This window comes from Suricata suricatta, chromosome 1 (genome assembly GCF_006229205.1).
Source record: "Suricata suricatta isolate VVHF042 chromosome 1, meerkat_22Aug2017_6uvM2_HiC, whole genome shotgun sequence".
Taxonomy (NCBI): Eukaryota; Metazoa; Chordata; class Mammalia; order Carnivora; family Herpestidae; genus Suricata; species Suricata suricatta.
The window spans coordinates 118578924-118595566 of record NC_043700.1 but is presented as its reverse complement, the minus strand read 5'-3'; the positions used below and the strand labels follow the sequence as shown (position 1 = coordinate 118595566).

Below are 16643 nucleotides of genomic sequence, written 5' to 3'. Positions count from 1 at the left end.
GAAATGCTTGTATAAGGAAGGGTGCCTGGGTGGCTCAGTAGGTTAAGCATCCGACTTCCACTCAGGTCGTGATCCTGTGATTCTTGAGTTTGAGCCCTGCATCAGGCTCTGTACTGACAGCTCAGGGCCTGGAGCCTGCTTTGGATTCTATATCTCCCTCTCTCTCTGCCCCTCTTCTGCTTGAGCTCTGTCTCCCTATCTCTCGAAAATAAATAAACATTAAAAAATAATAAACAAAAAAATGCTTGCATGAAAATCTGTGAATGAAAAAGAGATCTCTTCCACCCCGCTGTGATTAAATAGTAGTAACCCTTCTCTTTATTTTTTTCATCTTTCTTTTCTTTTAATTGTCAAGCGATGCAGGTTTACATGAGTTTTTTAATCACATAAAGACAAATTGACCATTTTTTAATAAACAAATGAACAAATGATGTGATACCTTAGGTTTGACTAAAATTTAGAAATAAATGTCTCAGGGTAGACTTAAATAAATTTATAAATAATTCTCAAATTTATAAATAAATTGGTGAATAATTCTGAGTATTAAAAGTCTGATGAGAACCCAAATGACCATGTGAAAATATACATAAAGCTTATGCCCAAGTGATCGAAGTTATTGTTGCCTGTGCAGTGTTTCACTAATGGTCTGTTAATGGGGGTTCGGCCTGGAGGTTCCTGTAATACTTTATAGTTGTATGAGCAAGACAGCCAGTGATAATTCCTGTCTTGTTCTCCACTCACACGCTAGATTACTGAGCAGCCCTCATGCTTTGTCTCCACAATGGACTCACAGTTACAGAACACCGTCTTTGAAAATTCTCCTAAAATGACTTGTTAAAAACTCTTGGATTCTAACATAATTTGCAATAAAAGGTCTTGTCTTTCAGATGCTTAAATGGAGATTAAGAGATACCCAAAAGATGGAAACAATGGAGGAGGGGATGTGTAAGATGGACATTTTAACTCTTGATTTCATTGCAGGCAACATCATATTGCTTTTAGAAATAGCGCCATAATCATTATTAACACCTATGAAATTATACCTCTGGCTTCACTTTTTCCCTTGTTTTCTTTCCTCAATCACCTGGTGTCTTCCCCAGCCCCATTTATACAAAGAACAGTGTCTCAGGAGGGGGCTTCCTGTAAAGTACACTGAAAAACGAAACACTGAGGCTAACAGTTAAAAAAAATCACTTCACTTGAAATGAGTATCTCAAAGTCGTGCACATTATTACGTGCTTCTAAGAAGACAACTCTTCCTGGGTGTCAGCTGAAGCTCCTCCTTATGATTTTTCCCAGACTTCCTTTTAAAACCACCCCAACCATTTATTATCTTCTTGTTATATAGTCTGTTACTTTTGTTTCATCACAATTCTTTGCCTGCTTATTAGCAGCCCTGCCACCAGTATCAGATGACATTTGTTTTACTTAATGTATGTAGTTTTAGGGGAAAAATATAGAACTGCTATTACTGCGTTATGTGAAAAAATTCCCATGTACATTTAGCTGACAGAGCATCAGCTGCTATTTAAACTGGGCTTAGCTAATGGACTTTTAATGTCAGGGGTTACGTGCAGTTACTGGCTATTAGCAGAAATGGTTCCTTTCTATAAAAATCACTTTTCCTCAAGTGTGTTGTTTGAACATTCCTTCCCCTAATTTAGTGACTGTCACTGAATGCAAAACAAACTCAAGGACTCTGGAATCTGCTGTTATCTTTAAGACTCTTTTTAACCTTGCAATTCAGCATTAAACAGACAACCACCCTCATTAGCATTTAGACCTGTAATCACAAAACTTTGCGAGGCATTCTTATTTATTTTGCCATTCTTAGCAGAATACTACATATTTTGCTATGAGAACCCCACATCATCCAAGAATGTATGAAACGTATGACAGAGATTATACAAAATAATATTCTGAACCCTAGCACTTATTTGTATTTTTTTAAATTCTAGTTCAGAAATACCGAGTGATGTGAAAATGTATGACATTAATTAATATGTATTCAGATGTTGATGCATCATATAAATATTTATATATTAATTTGCATTTAATACAATGTTGAATATAAGCAAGAAAACATACTACTCCTCTATCTGGAGTGAGATTCTGTATATTCTCTCAGTAGTAACAACCTTTTCCCCCCCTCAACTAACTTTATCTTTGTTTATTTGAAAAACTTTTTTTAATATAACTTATTGTCAAATTGGCTTCCATGCAACACCCAGTGGTCATCCCAACACCTGCCCTCCTCAATGCCCATCACTGACTTTCCTCTCTCCCTAATTCCCATCAACCCTCAATTTGTTCTCTGTATTTAAGAGTCTCTTATGGTTTGCCTCCCTCCCTCTCCTTAACTATTTTTTCCTCTTCTCCTCCTCCATGGTCCTCTGTTAAGGTTCTCCTGTTCCACATATGAGTGAAAACATATGGTATCTGTCCTTCTCTGCCTGACTTATTTCACTTAGCATAACACCCTTGAGTTCCATCCACATTGCTACAAATGGCCAGATTTCATTCTTTCTCATTGCCATGTAGTATTCCATTGTATATATAAACCACATCTTCTTTGTCCATTCATCCGTTCATTTGAATAACTTTCAATGGATATAATGGAGATACCTGGAAATAAAGCCACCTATACAGCCTCAAAGGGAATCTAAGAAAATCAAATATTCTGTAACCTAGAAACATAACTCCACGTTTGAGTAAAAAGTTGAAACAAACCATCACTGAATTCGGGGAAGGACCACATAACTGACTTCTCCTTCAATCAGCCCACAAAAGAGGTCACCTTCGGCAAGGTGTCTCCTCTACAGAGTACCTAGAGAAATCATGTCTCCTCTACAGAGGACCCAGAGAGAGAGACCCGTGTCTGCAGATGAAGGATTTTACCCGTGAATGCATAGCAATTACTGTTCTCCCTTGGTCAACAAATTATAGTCTGCTGGGTGGGAAACAAGGGGAATTTCTCAACATGTTGAAATAAACCAGTGAAAGTGGGGAAGACTGGAGAAAATTCGTTTCTATGGATAAGCCACTGCACAAATGAGACAGAGCCATTTCTACTGGACACTATGCAAATGACTTAGCACCTGGAAGAGAGAGAGGAACTTGTTGCAGATAAGTAGAATATAATTTTTTCAGTTAGAAAGCAGTGATTGACTCTGATTCCCTATTCAATGATGACCTTGATGAATTTGTTTTACAAGTAAAATAAGTTTTGGTTTTATTTTTTGATAGGTTCTATTTGCTTTCTAAAGATATGCCAAGGCTGTTTGAAAAAAAAACTCTCATAAAACAAAAATAGCTATACACACACATATATGCGCACATGTGTGTGCGCGCGCACACACACACACATATACACAATTTGTGCCAGCATTTATATGCTCACAGAGAATTATTGAACCATATCTGTCTATTCCTTATAACTCTTTATTTCATCAAGAGTCTTCCTGTAAATACCCTCCTATGTCCTCCTAGGAAATAATTTTACAGTTATTTAACTCAATAAAAAAGGAGGTGTATCTTTCATGTTATCATCATTTCTAATAAATACAATAAACTGATTATCCCCACCTCTATTGGGAAAACATATCTACTGCTAACACTTTTCCTAGTCATCCTCCTTATTTTTTAAATTCCATTAGAGTAAGTAAACTACAACTTTCTTCACTGTGGTCCTTCTGAGTCTGCATAAATGTATGCATGTGCATGTAAATTTAAACAAAAATAAATATCTATTTTCACCAATATATAAAGAAAGTTATTGGCAATACTTTTCTAAATGTACTGTCATGATATTAACAATAAAATTCCAATTAAGCAAATTCTTCTGTGAAAGAGCTGTCCTTGAGAACGCCTACATAATTTTAAAAATGCTATTTACATGAGATTGAAAATAAAATGTTGGTATTCTTATTAATGATAATATTTAACAGAAAGGTTCAGGAAGTGAGAGTACATTTTACAATGGCCACTAAAGGACTAATAATATATGCTATTGTCAGTAAAATAGACTGTCAGACAGCATGCATACCAGTATACCACTAATTAAGTCTAGATTTCTCAAACAAGCACATCCTGCTCAAATAGGTCAAACAGAAATCTAAACATGATTCTTTTTTCAAGAACACACCTTTTAAGTACTTTCCAAGTCCTTCCCCTATGCTAACTGAAATGGGTGCAGACCAAGACACTTATTTAGATAAAAGTTGCAAGTCAGAGGGACTGTTGAATAATATTATGATGAAATACTGATCTGAGGTCTCTATTCCGGATAGCAAAAATAATAAATCATTTGAACATGCCTGTTTTCCCTCAGCTTCTGAGAGCAGTTACTGAAACAGGCTTCTGTTTTCCACCAAGCTGCAAGCTCTGTGGTGATAGTTATGGTAGTCTGGGAGGGAAATGTCTTAGGCTCTTTCAATCCTCGAATTTGATCCCTAATGCATTTTAAAGCTTATATCCTGTCATCATCTTATGGATCCAGAAGGAAGAAGGAAAGTTGCTAAAGAAAACGACAGGCATAATTACTGTTTTATTTAGAATGACTTCAAGATTGCTGCTTGCTCAACTTGAGCACTTCCACTGGGTGGCTACGATGTGTGTAACTGGCAAACTCTTTATTCAGTGGAAGACAGAATATATCATTTTCCCTTTATCTAAAGCTAAATTAAAATGTCAACATATTTCACACAGACATAATGCTCAAAGTGAAATGACCACTATTTACTATATCTTCCCAATCATAAAGTTTTTGTTGTGGTAGTAATTTGGTTATTTACTTGGTTTGGATCAGACACGATACAGGACTCTGAAAATTACACAAAAGCAGTGCTTTTGTCGCTGATTAGGGTTTCTAGTTCTTGCAAAAGTTAGGGATGCCATTTGTTAGAGTACTCTTTGATCTAGTCCTAGAAAGGATTTTTTAGGTTCCTGAAATTCCAAAAAGATAGGAGAGAATGATTTAAAATACTCAGTTTGATTACAAGTAATGCACTTGTAATTCAGTGATTAGAATTGTCCAAAACTTCTCCATTTAGCTTTAATTTTATACATGGACATGATTCACTATGTCTATAGTTATAAATGGATATTCTTATACCACACACCCTATCATACTGCACTAAGCTTGCATGGTCTAAGAGAATATACATTATTAATTAATTAATTAATTAATGCAAATGACATACTTCTATGCTACTCTTTTATATTACTATATGCACTAATTTTCTTGAACTTTGAAAACACCTGCATTTCCATTCATAAACATATTTGCCCTTATAACTGGACTGCAGTTATATGGCAGTCCATATGTATTTTAATATGCCAGCACTAATCTGTTTTTTATTGGAAAGGAATGCTCATCTACGAGGTTTTTCTCCTGAACAGAAGAAAAAAAATATATAGTTGCATTCAGGCAGTTCATGATTAAATAATCAATTAAGACATTGACTAAAACTAAGAAATGTTAGCATTCATCAATAAACTTGTTAAATATGCTGAGGGAGTTTCTGTTGTTTAACAACCTCAGAAGAGAAGAAATACACGTTTATCTGCAAGAGGCATTTTTATGGCTTTCAAAATTGCTGAGAAATGAAACTCGCCACAGGATCCAAATGACAATGATTAATGAAGGTAACACTCCTATCTTCACAGAATTTTAAAATAAATAAGACTGGTCACTCTAGACTTAAATCTGATTCATTAATATCATCTGTTAACATGGTTATTTTGAACCTTCCTATTTAGAATGAGAGGAGGACTCTATTTCAAGTGAGAACACATCAGTGTCATGGCGGGTCACCTGGCCTCCCTCAGTCTCACGTTCCCCTACCACACAGCAAGGAGACATGGTTGGTCATTTAATTAAAAGAGGGCATTATCCAAACATTGGAGTTTTCAGATATCAGACTTCACTTTTGCCACACAAAGCACTTTTGCTCACTGCTAATAAAAGGTATACTGACATTAAGGGCAAATAGCTGCATATCTGGCACTTTTAAAGCTATAGTTCACTTTCTAAATTATAACTTCAATTTCATTAACATTCCCATAACTTTAACACTATGAACTCTGTGTAGAAGGTTAGATATGTTTTAAGTACCTCTAAAATCTGGATACATTCTGTGTATTTCAAAAGTTCATTATATAATCCTAAGGTAGCAACTTTAGTGGTGGCAAGAATGCTCAAAATGAGAAACCACATTACACCTTAAACCAAAAACTCCTTGTAAAAATCTGAAATTATAGCACAATTTTTCCAACACTTTGATCTTAAAGAATCAAAATATTGTCCATATAATCTATGTATTAAGTTTTCATGAAAAGGCAAAAATTCCTCTGAAGGCGATCATCAGGTAGAGGATAAAAACATTTACTATCTCTGATCTTGTTGGCTCATAAAATTATTACCAAAAATGTTTTTATTACAATCTCCATATATGTGGGGATGACAAATATTTAAAATAAGAAAGATATGGATTATTCAAATATTGGCTTTCTTTGTAAGACCTAGAAAGAAGGAAAAAGTAATATTTTAATATTACTCAAGACAAACTCATTCCACTTTTAAAAAGTCACATAAAAATAACCCTGAGTTTCTGTGAGTTTCTGTTCTAGTGCAAATATCCCTGAACTATTCAATAGTGGGACAATACTTGAGGTCTCAGTTTCATCTAGCCCTCTTCCACAAATACATAAGCAATACCAAATCCAAATAAAATATGAAATCAAAGAAAAGTCCGTACATAACTTTAAGAAGTTAGGATAACAAAGAAGACAAGTAAGAAATTTGGAGATCTATAAGTGTAGAACAGGCAATCAAAAATTAAAAGCAGCATGAAAATACTATAAGAGAAAGATCTGTTTTAATTCTAAGTAACACAAAATTCCCCACAAATCTCTAGTGTTACCATATAAGTTTGTCAGAAAACAATATTTCCACTACAAATGAAAAAAATAGCAATAATCATTAAATAATGAGAAATAATTAAATGTGAAAGTTTCAAAATATGTGACCTAGATTATCCATCTTGTTATAAATTATGATACTAAAACTTTCTATGCAAATATAATTCAAACATATGAAAAGTCCTGGTGAACATGCTTTGCCTTCAAGTCAACCTATTTTTTTTGTTTCTTTGTGTTGTTTTATCATGCATTCAATTATGTTCTTTAGACTGTACACCTTCGCCTACTTTTCTTTTAAAGAAAAACTATTGACATTTGCATAAATGACTTTCCCTAAACCCTTATCTGAAAACCTGAGACTTGGCATGTTTTTTTTCCCACAAAAGTGTTTATGGATTTATGAGAAGTTATCTTTCCATATTCATTGCAAAGAAAGAAAGTCAAGGGTAGAGCCTGCAGCCAGGACTTAACCGGCAGTGACTCAACATGGCATTTTTAGAACTGGCATTAGGTTAATTTTCCCAGAGAGAGCAGAAAGGAAGAAATGGGGTTATGAAGGGAGAGAGCTTCCCCTAGACTGTTTAAGGAACCATGCACGTCACCGTCCAGGAGTTTGCAGTGATCTATTTTGGAACATCTCCTAAGACAGCTTCATTTGTTGCTTTTGGGGAAGCAGCGTCTGCAGCAATCCCCAGTCTGACTTCAGAATTATTGGCCTTGAGTTTCTTTAACTTCTAGATTTCTTTGCCAGTGGTTTACAGAGTTAGAAGCCAAACAATAATGTTTACTTTCTGGGGGCGAGGCACAGCCCTAAACAAGCTACATGTATGGACTCATTCAATTGTACTAGGACTTACAGTATACATTATCTTCACTTTACATCTGTGGAAACTGAGCCACAGATGAAGATAAATAACTCACCCATGGCCACACAACCAGGGGGTGGGAGAAGCAGGATTAGGAAGCATTGATGAACACTAAGCTAACAGGCAGAATGGGCACATACCACCAACAGCCCTTAGCTTGTGCCTCCCCAAGGCCAGACCCCATGTACATTAAATCTAAGTATGATTTAATATCAGTAGGACAACTGCAATGCAAACTTGGCATAAGAACATCCCACTTCAAACAAATTGCCATCCTTAATTTCTTCTCTGTAGAAATGTTGGAAACTCCACTACCACTGTCCCTAGAACTCTAGCCTGACTTACGTTTACAGTCTTTGGTACTTGATTCCAAAAAGTACTATACCTGTGTTCACAGTTACTTTTCAGACAGCAAGTTATAATTATATGCTTATAAGTCTGTCTTCCTTGAAGGCTGAAACTGTATCTTTCGATTCTGTTTCCCTAACAAATAGCACAGTCTGGGGTATAATATGTGCACAACACTGTTAAGAATTTTACTTCGAGGATCATACACTCTCCAAATGAGCTAATAAATAGGTTTCTAATTCATGGGGAAATGTGAACAGGTTTGTTTTTAAGTGCCACAAACATTCAAAAGTTAAACTACAAAAAAAATGCAGGTTAAAATTGCAAGGCAAGGGTTCAGGCTCAATCCCCACCCCCACTCTCTTCCCCATTATCTTCCTGAAGCGGTTGCCGCCTGTAATTTTCATGTTTCTTCTGAGAGTGACTCCCTCTGCTGCTCCAGCAAAGCCATGACCTAAATCAGAAAAGTGCTAAATGCAGTTAAGGCCTAAGAGAACACACTTGGGCTGTTGGCACTAATTGGAGAAGGTACCATACATTATTAGAAAACAGTTATTTTTAAGTCTCAACAATCATTTTAAATAAGCTAGGAGGGTCTGCCTCCACAGAGCTCATGCCTCCTTTATGTTTTTAGGGAGTTGTCCTCAAAAAATCAGTATGAATTTTGATCAGGACATCAGGCTCCCAGACTAAAATGGGAAATATTCTAGGAATTGTCTTTTGAACCTTGAATCCCCAGTATCCAGAACAAAGAATGTGAAGGAATCAACAAACATTAGCAATCTAAAAGATCTTCATTCTTTGCAAGTGCTTGAAAAGTTTGTCCTCTGAAGCGTTTTAAGCATTCCCTATGCTTAAATATATGACATTATTTTTTTCTAAACAAAAGTAAACTAGCCTACTCTTCCTTTCTGAAAATTTCAAACGTGATTTTATGAATTTTCTCTGCTCCTGTACGTGGAGAAACTGCATGGTATAACTGTAATGAAATTCAGTTCTCCTCATGCCAGGTGTCTATCTCCCCAAAACCAATATGCACAAATTCATGAAAGTAATTTCTACTCTTTTGTAAGAAGTATAGTATTTGCTTTAAAAAAACATTATAAATTAACTGACGGTAACAGCAAACATTCCTAATATGATTAGAGTCTTTACTCATTTTCTGCTCTGAGTTTGGTGATTGTTAACACTCATAACACTAGTTGGTGCTAGATAAGCAGAATATCAATTCTGTGTAATCCAGAAATAAATGCATTTCTATAACAGGAGGGCACTAATTCTGAGGTACACAGATCAAACACACACACACACACACACACACACACACACCCCCCACACACACACACTCTTTTCCTAGTAAAATCTTTCATTCTTGGAAGTCAGAAAGGACACAAATTCCCTAGAGCTAGGAGTTTCCGGCAATCCTGAATGAAACAATTAAGGCATAGCCAGAAAGGCGAAGTTGTGGCCTAAAGCCTGGAGAATCTCCCCCCAAAGACCTGAATAAAATGATGGCTGTCTTTATGCAAACCACAGTAACAAAACACAGGACATTTGCAAATAATACCTATTATGCTTTTCTTTTTAATCTTAAACTTCTGTTGGTTTTTTTGGTGATCTCTGAAGACACGTGTATTTTCTAAAACTTCTCATTTTTCTAGTACTTTTCAAACAAGAGAATAAATCTCATCCACGTTTTCAAGTACTTAAATTAACTTTCTCATCTTAATTGCATATGTACTTCCATTCATAAAAATAGTACATCTCCATCTTTAAGTGTTCAACGCATAAAAATCAGACCTTGAGGGAGCAACATTATCCTTTATTTCCTTGGTGTTCTAGTCCAAGGACAGAAGCGAAAGAAGAAATTAGAAGGAAAAGGTCTGACTTCCAGACCAACATAAAAGTGTGAGTCTGAGAATGTTCAACAGTAAACAGGCGGGAGAAGTGGATTAGAATGGTGGGGATAGCGGCTGATAGAGTTTGGTGCTTTCTATATTTGTAATACCTGACAGAAACACAGGAAGAGCTGGTGTCCTGAAACATGGAGGATAACAAAGGTAAAAGTGCTCCTATAGTGTTTTTCAGGACCACAAGATTCAAACAGAACCATATTCACCAGGAACTGAAATAACTAAACAAACTAAACGGAGAAGAACACCGTTGAAATGCACATAACCAAGAGGATACATTTTATTTTCCCATTTAAGATTAGAGGAGCAAATTCAATCCCGTCTTTAGATTGCCTGGTCTATAAGAAAAGTGCAGGTGACACATGCTCCCTCAGCCTGTCTTGAGCATCTTTTTCTTTTAATCTCTTCTCAATTCTTTCAATATTAATCCACTTACAATCTCTTGTGTGATTATCTTTATTGATTTTTTCCCCCCGACCCAGTCTTTTAAATTTGGCTGTAGAAAGCTCTCCAGGCAAGAATCCTAGATCTCCTGTTTGGCATCTTGAGGGACTCTAACTTTTCCTTTTCCCAAACAGTTCTCCCAACGCCCTGTTCTCCCCCGCGGCTCCCTTGAACGCCGCCCCGTGGCTGGGTCCTTTGTGCGCCCAATAACAGTAGCCAAATCCCACAGGGAGTCACGCTGTTGACTCCAAGACTATTCATCAGGTAGTTCACTTTAACTTCCAAAAACTCCTCTCTAAACACCCTTGGCTGCTACCCAGAAAACTTCTTACCAATTTCAAAAAATCTACAAGTTCCTAGGATTCTCCAGAAGATTCCTTTGTAAGATGGACAGACAGATGGGTTCTGGAAGGATGCATAAGAAAACCAGGACAGAACCTCGGGGATGAGAGGCATCTGGTACGAAGGGAAGGAAGGATTTATGAGCGTGGCTACTTAGCTAGGCGACGGCAAAATTTACTCCCGAAGTAGCAATGGCTAATTCACAAAGCCTTGCTGATCACTTACCTCCTCGGACCACACTCGCTAAGGCTCCGCGCTCCCCTCCACCTCCGACGCCCTCGCCCCCCAGAGGGAATGCAGTCGGGAACCTCCGGAGTGTCAGAGCCACCGAGGCACGCCGGGGGAGTTGGGGCGAACGCCGCGCCTCCTCGGCTCTCCAAATTTGGAAAGGAGTGTAACCGAGAGCATGGGATCCCTGAATTACCTCCGAAAGCGGCAAACGCTTCCTCCACCCCCACCTACGGAAAAACCGCTGCCTCCCCGAGCCGGCGGCCACCGCGGAACTGGTCGGGAACACCGAGGTGGGCGCTCGGCTGGGCCAGAAGGTTGGGGGCCCAGGTGACCCGAAACAGACCCCAGGGGGGTCAGCGTTGGCTCTTTCCTCTTCGCCTCCCTTCCACTCAGCTTCCTGGGCTCGGAAGGCTCGACGCTGCCGCTACCACTTCAAACTCAGGGGACAGGAAGGGAGCTTGGCCATCAGCCCCCGTGCCTCTCCTCCTTCTTCATCCACCCTCAACTCCTGACCGCTCTTCTCCCCACCCCTGTTTTGCCCAAGGCCCTGGTCACTTATTTTAAAGCTCAGGGGCGTTAAATTAAAATGTCAGAGTTATAAACTGGCCCGTCCCCCCTCCCCCCCCCCGGGGCGGGGGGAGCTTCGTATTTGGTTCTGAACAACCAGTCCATTTCCCCGGAGCTCTGGGGTTTGAAGTTTCTCCGTGGCTAACTGGGAGGGAGACACGGAAAGGGTAAGAGTGTGGAGGCGTGCCCAGCCCGGGGCCTGCGGCAGGCTGGGTGGCGGGTCCGGGGGCGCCGTGCACGTCCACAGCGCCCCAAGCAGCAGCAGAGTGGCACCGGCGCCGGAGGTCCTGGGCGGTCGTGGACACATTTCCTTAGCTGTGAGCCCTTGGGCGTCTAGCGTGCTCAGAGACTCCCTGAAGATCCGGCAACCGCAGATGTGGCTCAGCACCGGGAGCCTCTGCGCATGGGGGGGCACCTATGGCATGCCACACAGCCACCCGCACCAAGAGTCTCTCCAAACCTCCGTGTGTACCATACGCAACGACGTGTGACTGTGGAGCAGAAAGTGCGAACGATACGCAAGGCGCCCACATGCCCAGAGATAGATGCGCGTCCACACCCCGTGCGTCCCTGGTCTACCCTTGCCCATCTTGGAAGATGGATTAAAAATAATAACTAAAGCTTCTTGACTAGTTGGGAAAGTGGAATGGAAACTGATTTCCAATTGAGAGCAAGGAGGCGAATTAAGGAAGCCAGGGGAACTGGGGGGGAGGAGAGGAAGAAGGAGGGAAGGAAGAAGCGAAGGGAGGTGGCCGCGGAGCTTGGCGGACCCTCTTACCTTGAGCGGCCGAGCCGGTACCGCTGGCACTGAGCAGGGCCAGGGCAGGTAGCACGAGCATTTGCAGCACGTATCCCAGTCCCAGTCCGCAGCGGGCCGCTGTCGCCCGGAGACCTTTCCTCATCGTCGGCAGAGGTGTGCCGGGCGGAACCACACGGAGAGACGCGCCAACAGCGGAAAACCCCACAGGGAAGCCGCTGAATCCGCGCACCACGAAGCAGTCCGAGGAAATAATGATAACCAAGAGCCACACTCCACTTTCTCCAACGGCAGGAGCCAAAGCGGGTGGAGAGGAGTCGCTGAGGAGGAGTTTGGCGGTCCCTCTTTCCCTGCGCCTTCAAACTGGCGGCTCCGCGAGCGGCTGCTCTGCCCCCACTTGGGAAGTCCGGGGAGGCGCAAGGCGGCCACCCAGCCGCTCCCCCAGCAGCAGGAGCAGCCGCAGCTCCGCCGCGCGCCGAGCCCGGACTGCTCTCCGGGTCCCCTCTTCGGTGCCGAACACACACAGGCAAAGGGGGTGGGGGGAGGCGGCGGAGGGAGAGGAAGCGAGAAGTGGGAGGAGGTGGGAGCGGAGGGAGGGAGCTGGGCACCGTGAGGCTCTCTGGTATCCAATCTCAGTTAGCTCCCGCCGGCGGGGAGACGGCCAGGCTGCCACTGCTGGGTGGCCAAGGAGGGTCACCTCCTAGCGTGGGGCGCACGGGCGCGCAGAGGCGCTCGCCACGGAGGCGTGGAGGGCGCAGCCCAACTCCACTGGGGGGTAAGCGGCGGCGGGAGCGCGCCCGCCCGCGTTATGTAAGCGGGGATTGGAGGGAGATGCGCGCCCAGCGCCGGAGGTGGAGACCGGCTGTTGGTTCACCCGCGGAAGCCGGGGCGAGGGGAACCCGAGGGCAGAGGCGGCTGCGGAGAGTGGGAGCGCGCCTGCCTCCCGCGGCGCGCCAGACGCGGACTCCGCGAGCGCAGCGGGCGCGCCCCGAGCCTCTTGGCTGTGTCCGCTGGAGCCCAGCCTGCCGCCTGCCAGCTCCTCCACGGCGCCGCCGAAGCCTGAGCCAGACTCCCCAGGACTGGACTCGCGCTACGACTTGGGGTCTTGCGATTGATTAAGCTGGGTGCGGGCTCAAGTTGAAGTCTTGCGTGGTGGGGAAGAAGGCGAGAAGACTTGCAGCGTCCCAGCCCGCTGCGATCCCGGGGTTGTCAGCGCCGCTCAGTCTGCTCTGTGTTTGGGGTGCCCATGACTTCTCCGTAGGGGAACAGAAACCAAAAGCTGAAGGAAAACGCATTCTTCAATAGAGCTTTATTTGCGTGTATCCTGGTGGCTGACAATGTTGAGTATGTAAACGGTGGTGAGACGGTGCCTGATACTGAAACTCCCAGAAACGATGCACAACAAAATTTGTAGATACTCACTTAGAGTGATAGTGGAACCTATGACATGTTTTCCAAATTCCTGACGGTGTAAGGACTCAGACTGCTGCTATGAATTTTGATACATTTTTTTGCCTTTTTTTTTTTTTTTTAAAGAATAGTCTCGGTAGGTTTTGGATCCCTGTTGTAATGATGAAGGAGGAAAGTAAGAATGGGTGGATAAAATGACAGGCTAGACAAAAGGAAAAGTGGATGGATTAAAAGGTCGATACACATTGGCAAGTCCAACATTCTGGGGAGAACAAAACCTCTTCCTAAGATTAATACATGTCTAAACTAATAATAAATAATATACCAGGGAAATTTTAAGCTCTTGGTGTCAAGGTCCAATGTGTAAACACACACACAGGCAGGAAGCTTGAGATCTCACTCTGTTATCCGGACAGGTCAGGTAAACTGCATGTCTCAGTTTCTTCATCTGTGAAGTATTTTGCTAGATGGCTTTAAAGTTCTTTTCAGTGCTAGCATTCCATGATTCTGCCTGCCAAGCTCCATCTGAACCTTTAGCCAATAAGACCTGTCTTCAGTGAGTCTGATAGATCTGAAAAGGTCATACTTGGCAATGACATTGACAAATCTGGCCATTTCTTCTTTCCGTGGAGGCACTTCCTGTCATGCTAAAATCTCTTCTTTACCCTCTTCACTTTCCCTTACCTATACCAGATATCATGGTCTTTTGGTAAGAGAGTAGGCTCTGACTCCAGAATGTCTGGATTCAATTCTTAGCGTTTCTTATGACTCGCTGACAAATATTCAACAATAAAGCTAGGTGCCTCGGTTTCTGTGTCTATAAGATAGGTCTAGTACGGGTAACTATCTTACAGGGCTTTGTGAGAAATCAACGAGTTAAAGATGTGTGAAGTGACTGACCCAAAATTGTTAGCTGCTATTCTTGTCATTGATGAAAGAGCTTCATCAGCTGCATGTTAGCTACGTGAGTGAATGCTGTCCAATAGAACTTTCTGCCGTGAGGAACATGTATGTTCATATTTATGTTCTCCAAAATGGTAGTCATTAGACTCATGTGGCTACTGAGCACTTGCAATGTGGCTAGTATGACTGTGGTATTTTAATGTAAGTTATTAATTTAATTTTATCAGGCACATGGATAGTGGCAACTATGACGGCCAGTGCAGCTGGGCAGCTCATGCGCATTATTTATTTTGAGGATTATATCACCAGAAGGAGTCGTGATTATATTTCATATCTGTCTTTACAGTTTTTGCAGGAAGGATAGAAGCTTAAATACTAAGAAATCCTCACATATATTCACTAATCATTTTAGTAACATCTGAAAGTGTTTGCTGATTCATTTATAATTTTATTGTGTATCTTTTTAGCTAGCATCTAACTCTTGGAAAGCAGAGACTTGTTCATCATTTCAACCTCAGCTCCTTACACAGAGCCCAATATACAGTTGGTGCTCAATCAATATTGGTTGATTGATTGTCATAAACTCTCAATAAGGAACACTCCTCAAAGTCTAGTTAGTTAAATAAAATTAAATTATGACATAATCCTGTGTGGGACACTAAAGTATTCAAAGACAGATACTGCATGAAATTAATTATTTGAAACAAAGAGGAAGGGGCAAGAAGGAAAAAGTAGTTCAATACTGAAATTCAGCCTAAAGAGGGCAGGAGAATGGTTTGAGACATGGCATGTAGAAATGAGATGGAAAACAGAGGGGGGAGTAAGAGCATAAGAACAAGGACAGGAAAAGTACCAGCAAATGCATCAGCCATATTAAGCAGGTGAGTTTCCTATGATCTATGGTTGCAGATGGAACTTACCTTGTGTATCAACATTCTGCCTGTTCGTTTTTCTTTATGAAATAGATATTGTAGTGTTTCATAGGCTTCTGAGCATAGGATTATTAACTTACTTCACTTAAATCTGGGTTTAAATGTCACTCAAATGTTAAGACACTCGATTGCATTCAACTTGCTTTGATTTTCCACATAGCAGTCCTTCTACATAAACATATATATGTACATGTATATATGTCTTCATAAATATGTGTGTATCTGTATATGTATGTATATGTGTATACATATGTGTGTACATGTGTGTCTATGTATATGCCTATGTTTTTTGTGTATATGTATGTATGTATGTATGTATGCATACTCTTCAATAGAATGGAGGAGGACTTTTTTTTCCCTTAGTACTTTAACCATTGTTTATTCAGAACCTATAAAACTGCCCAGCACATAATAGGTGGTCAATAAACATTGAATATTGAATGGAAGAATGAGAGCCAATGGATTTTTAAACCAAGCTAAGTCCTTGATTAAAACTTATATTTTCTCCAAGACAGAATTTCAAATTATTAACAGGCTTTCCTAATTGTTGAATGAAATCAAGTTTGGGCAAATTTTTACCAAGAATGAATTTAAATATGACTTTTTCAGGGTTGGAGTACTGCAGGTGTTTGAGAAACAAACATGAAATTCATCTCATTTTGAAAAATAAAAAGCTTCATTTAAATCCATGTACAAGGGCTTCCTTTTTCTTGGCTGCAGTGAGTGGAGAATTAACTCTGGGATAATAAATCCCAGTGACAGGTGCTAATGGGAATTAAACATGCAAATCCCTTGCATATCCCTCCAGAAATCTACACCAAGAAAGTATGCTATTTAGCGTGTAGACTGCTTAGTTATAATATTATTTACTCTAAACTAGTATGTGGAAGTTTCCAGCTTAAGGCTTAAGGGCATTGAAAACAATAGAAAATATATTTTAATTATAGAAATATTTTCTTTCATTTTATCTCTCATGTGTGATTCCCCGCTTTTTGTATTTTATGTGCAT

The 16643-nt window shown here is 40.8% G+C and overlaps 1 protein-coding gene across 3 annotated transcripts in view; it reads right to left on the bottom strand.

The window, feature by feature from the left end:
* UNC5C (unc-5 netrin receptor C) overlaps positions 1-12880 on the bottom strand; it is a 353514-nt gene extending 340634 nt beyond the window's left edge. For all 3 annotated transcript variants that reach the window (XM_029943063.1, XM_029943072.1, XM_029943081.1), the window contains exon 1: positions 12411-12880. In XM_029943063.1, the coding sequence (XP_029798923.1) occupies positions 12411-12534 (124 nt within the window). In that variant the 5' untranslated portion in view covers positions 12535-12880. The remainder of the gene's footprint in view (positions 1-12410) is intronic.
* Between the last annotated feature and the right edge of the window lie 3763 nt (positions 12881-16643).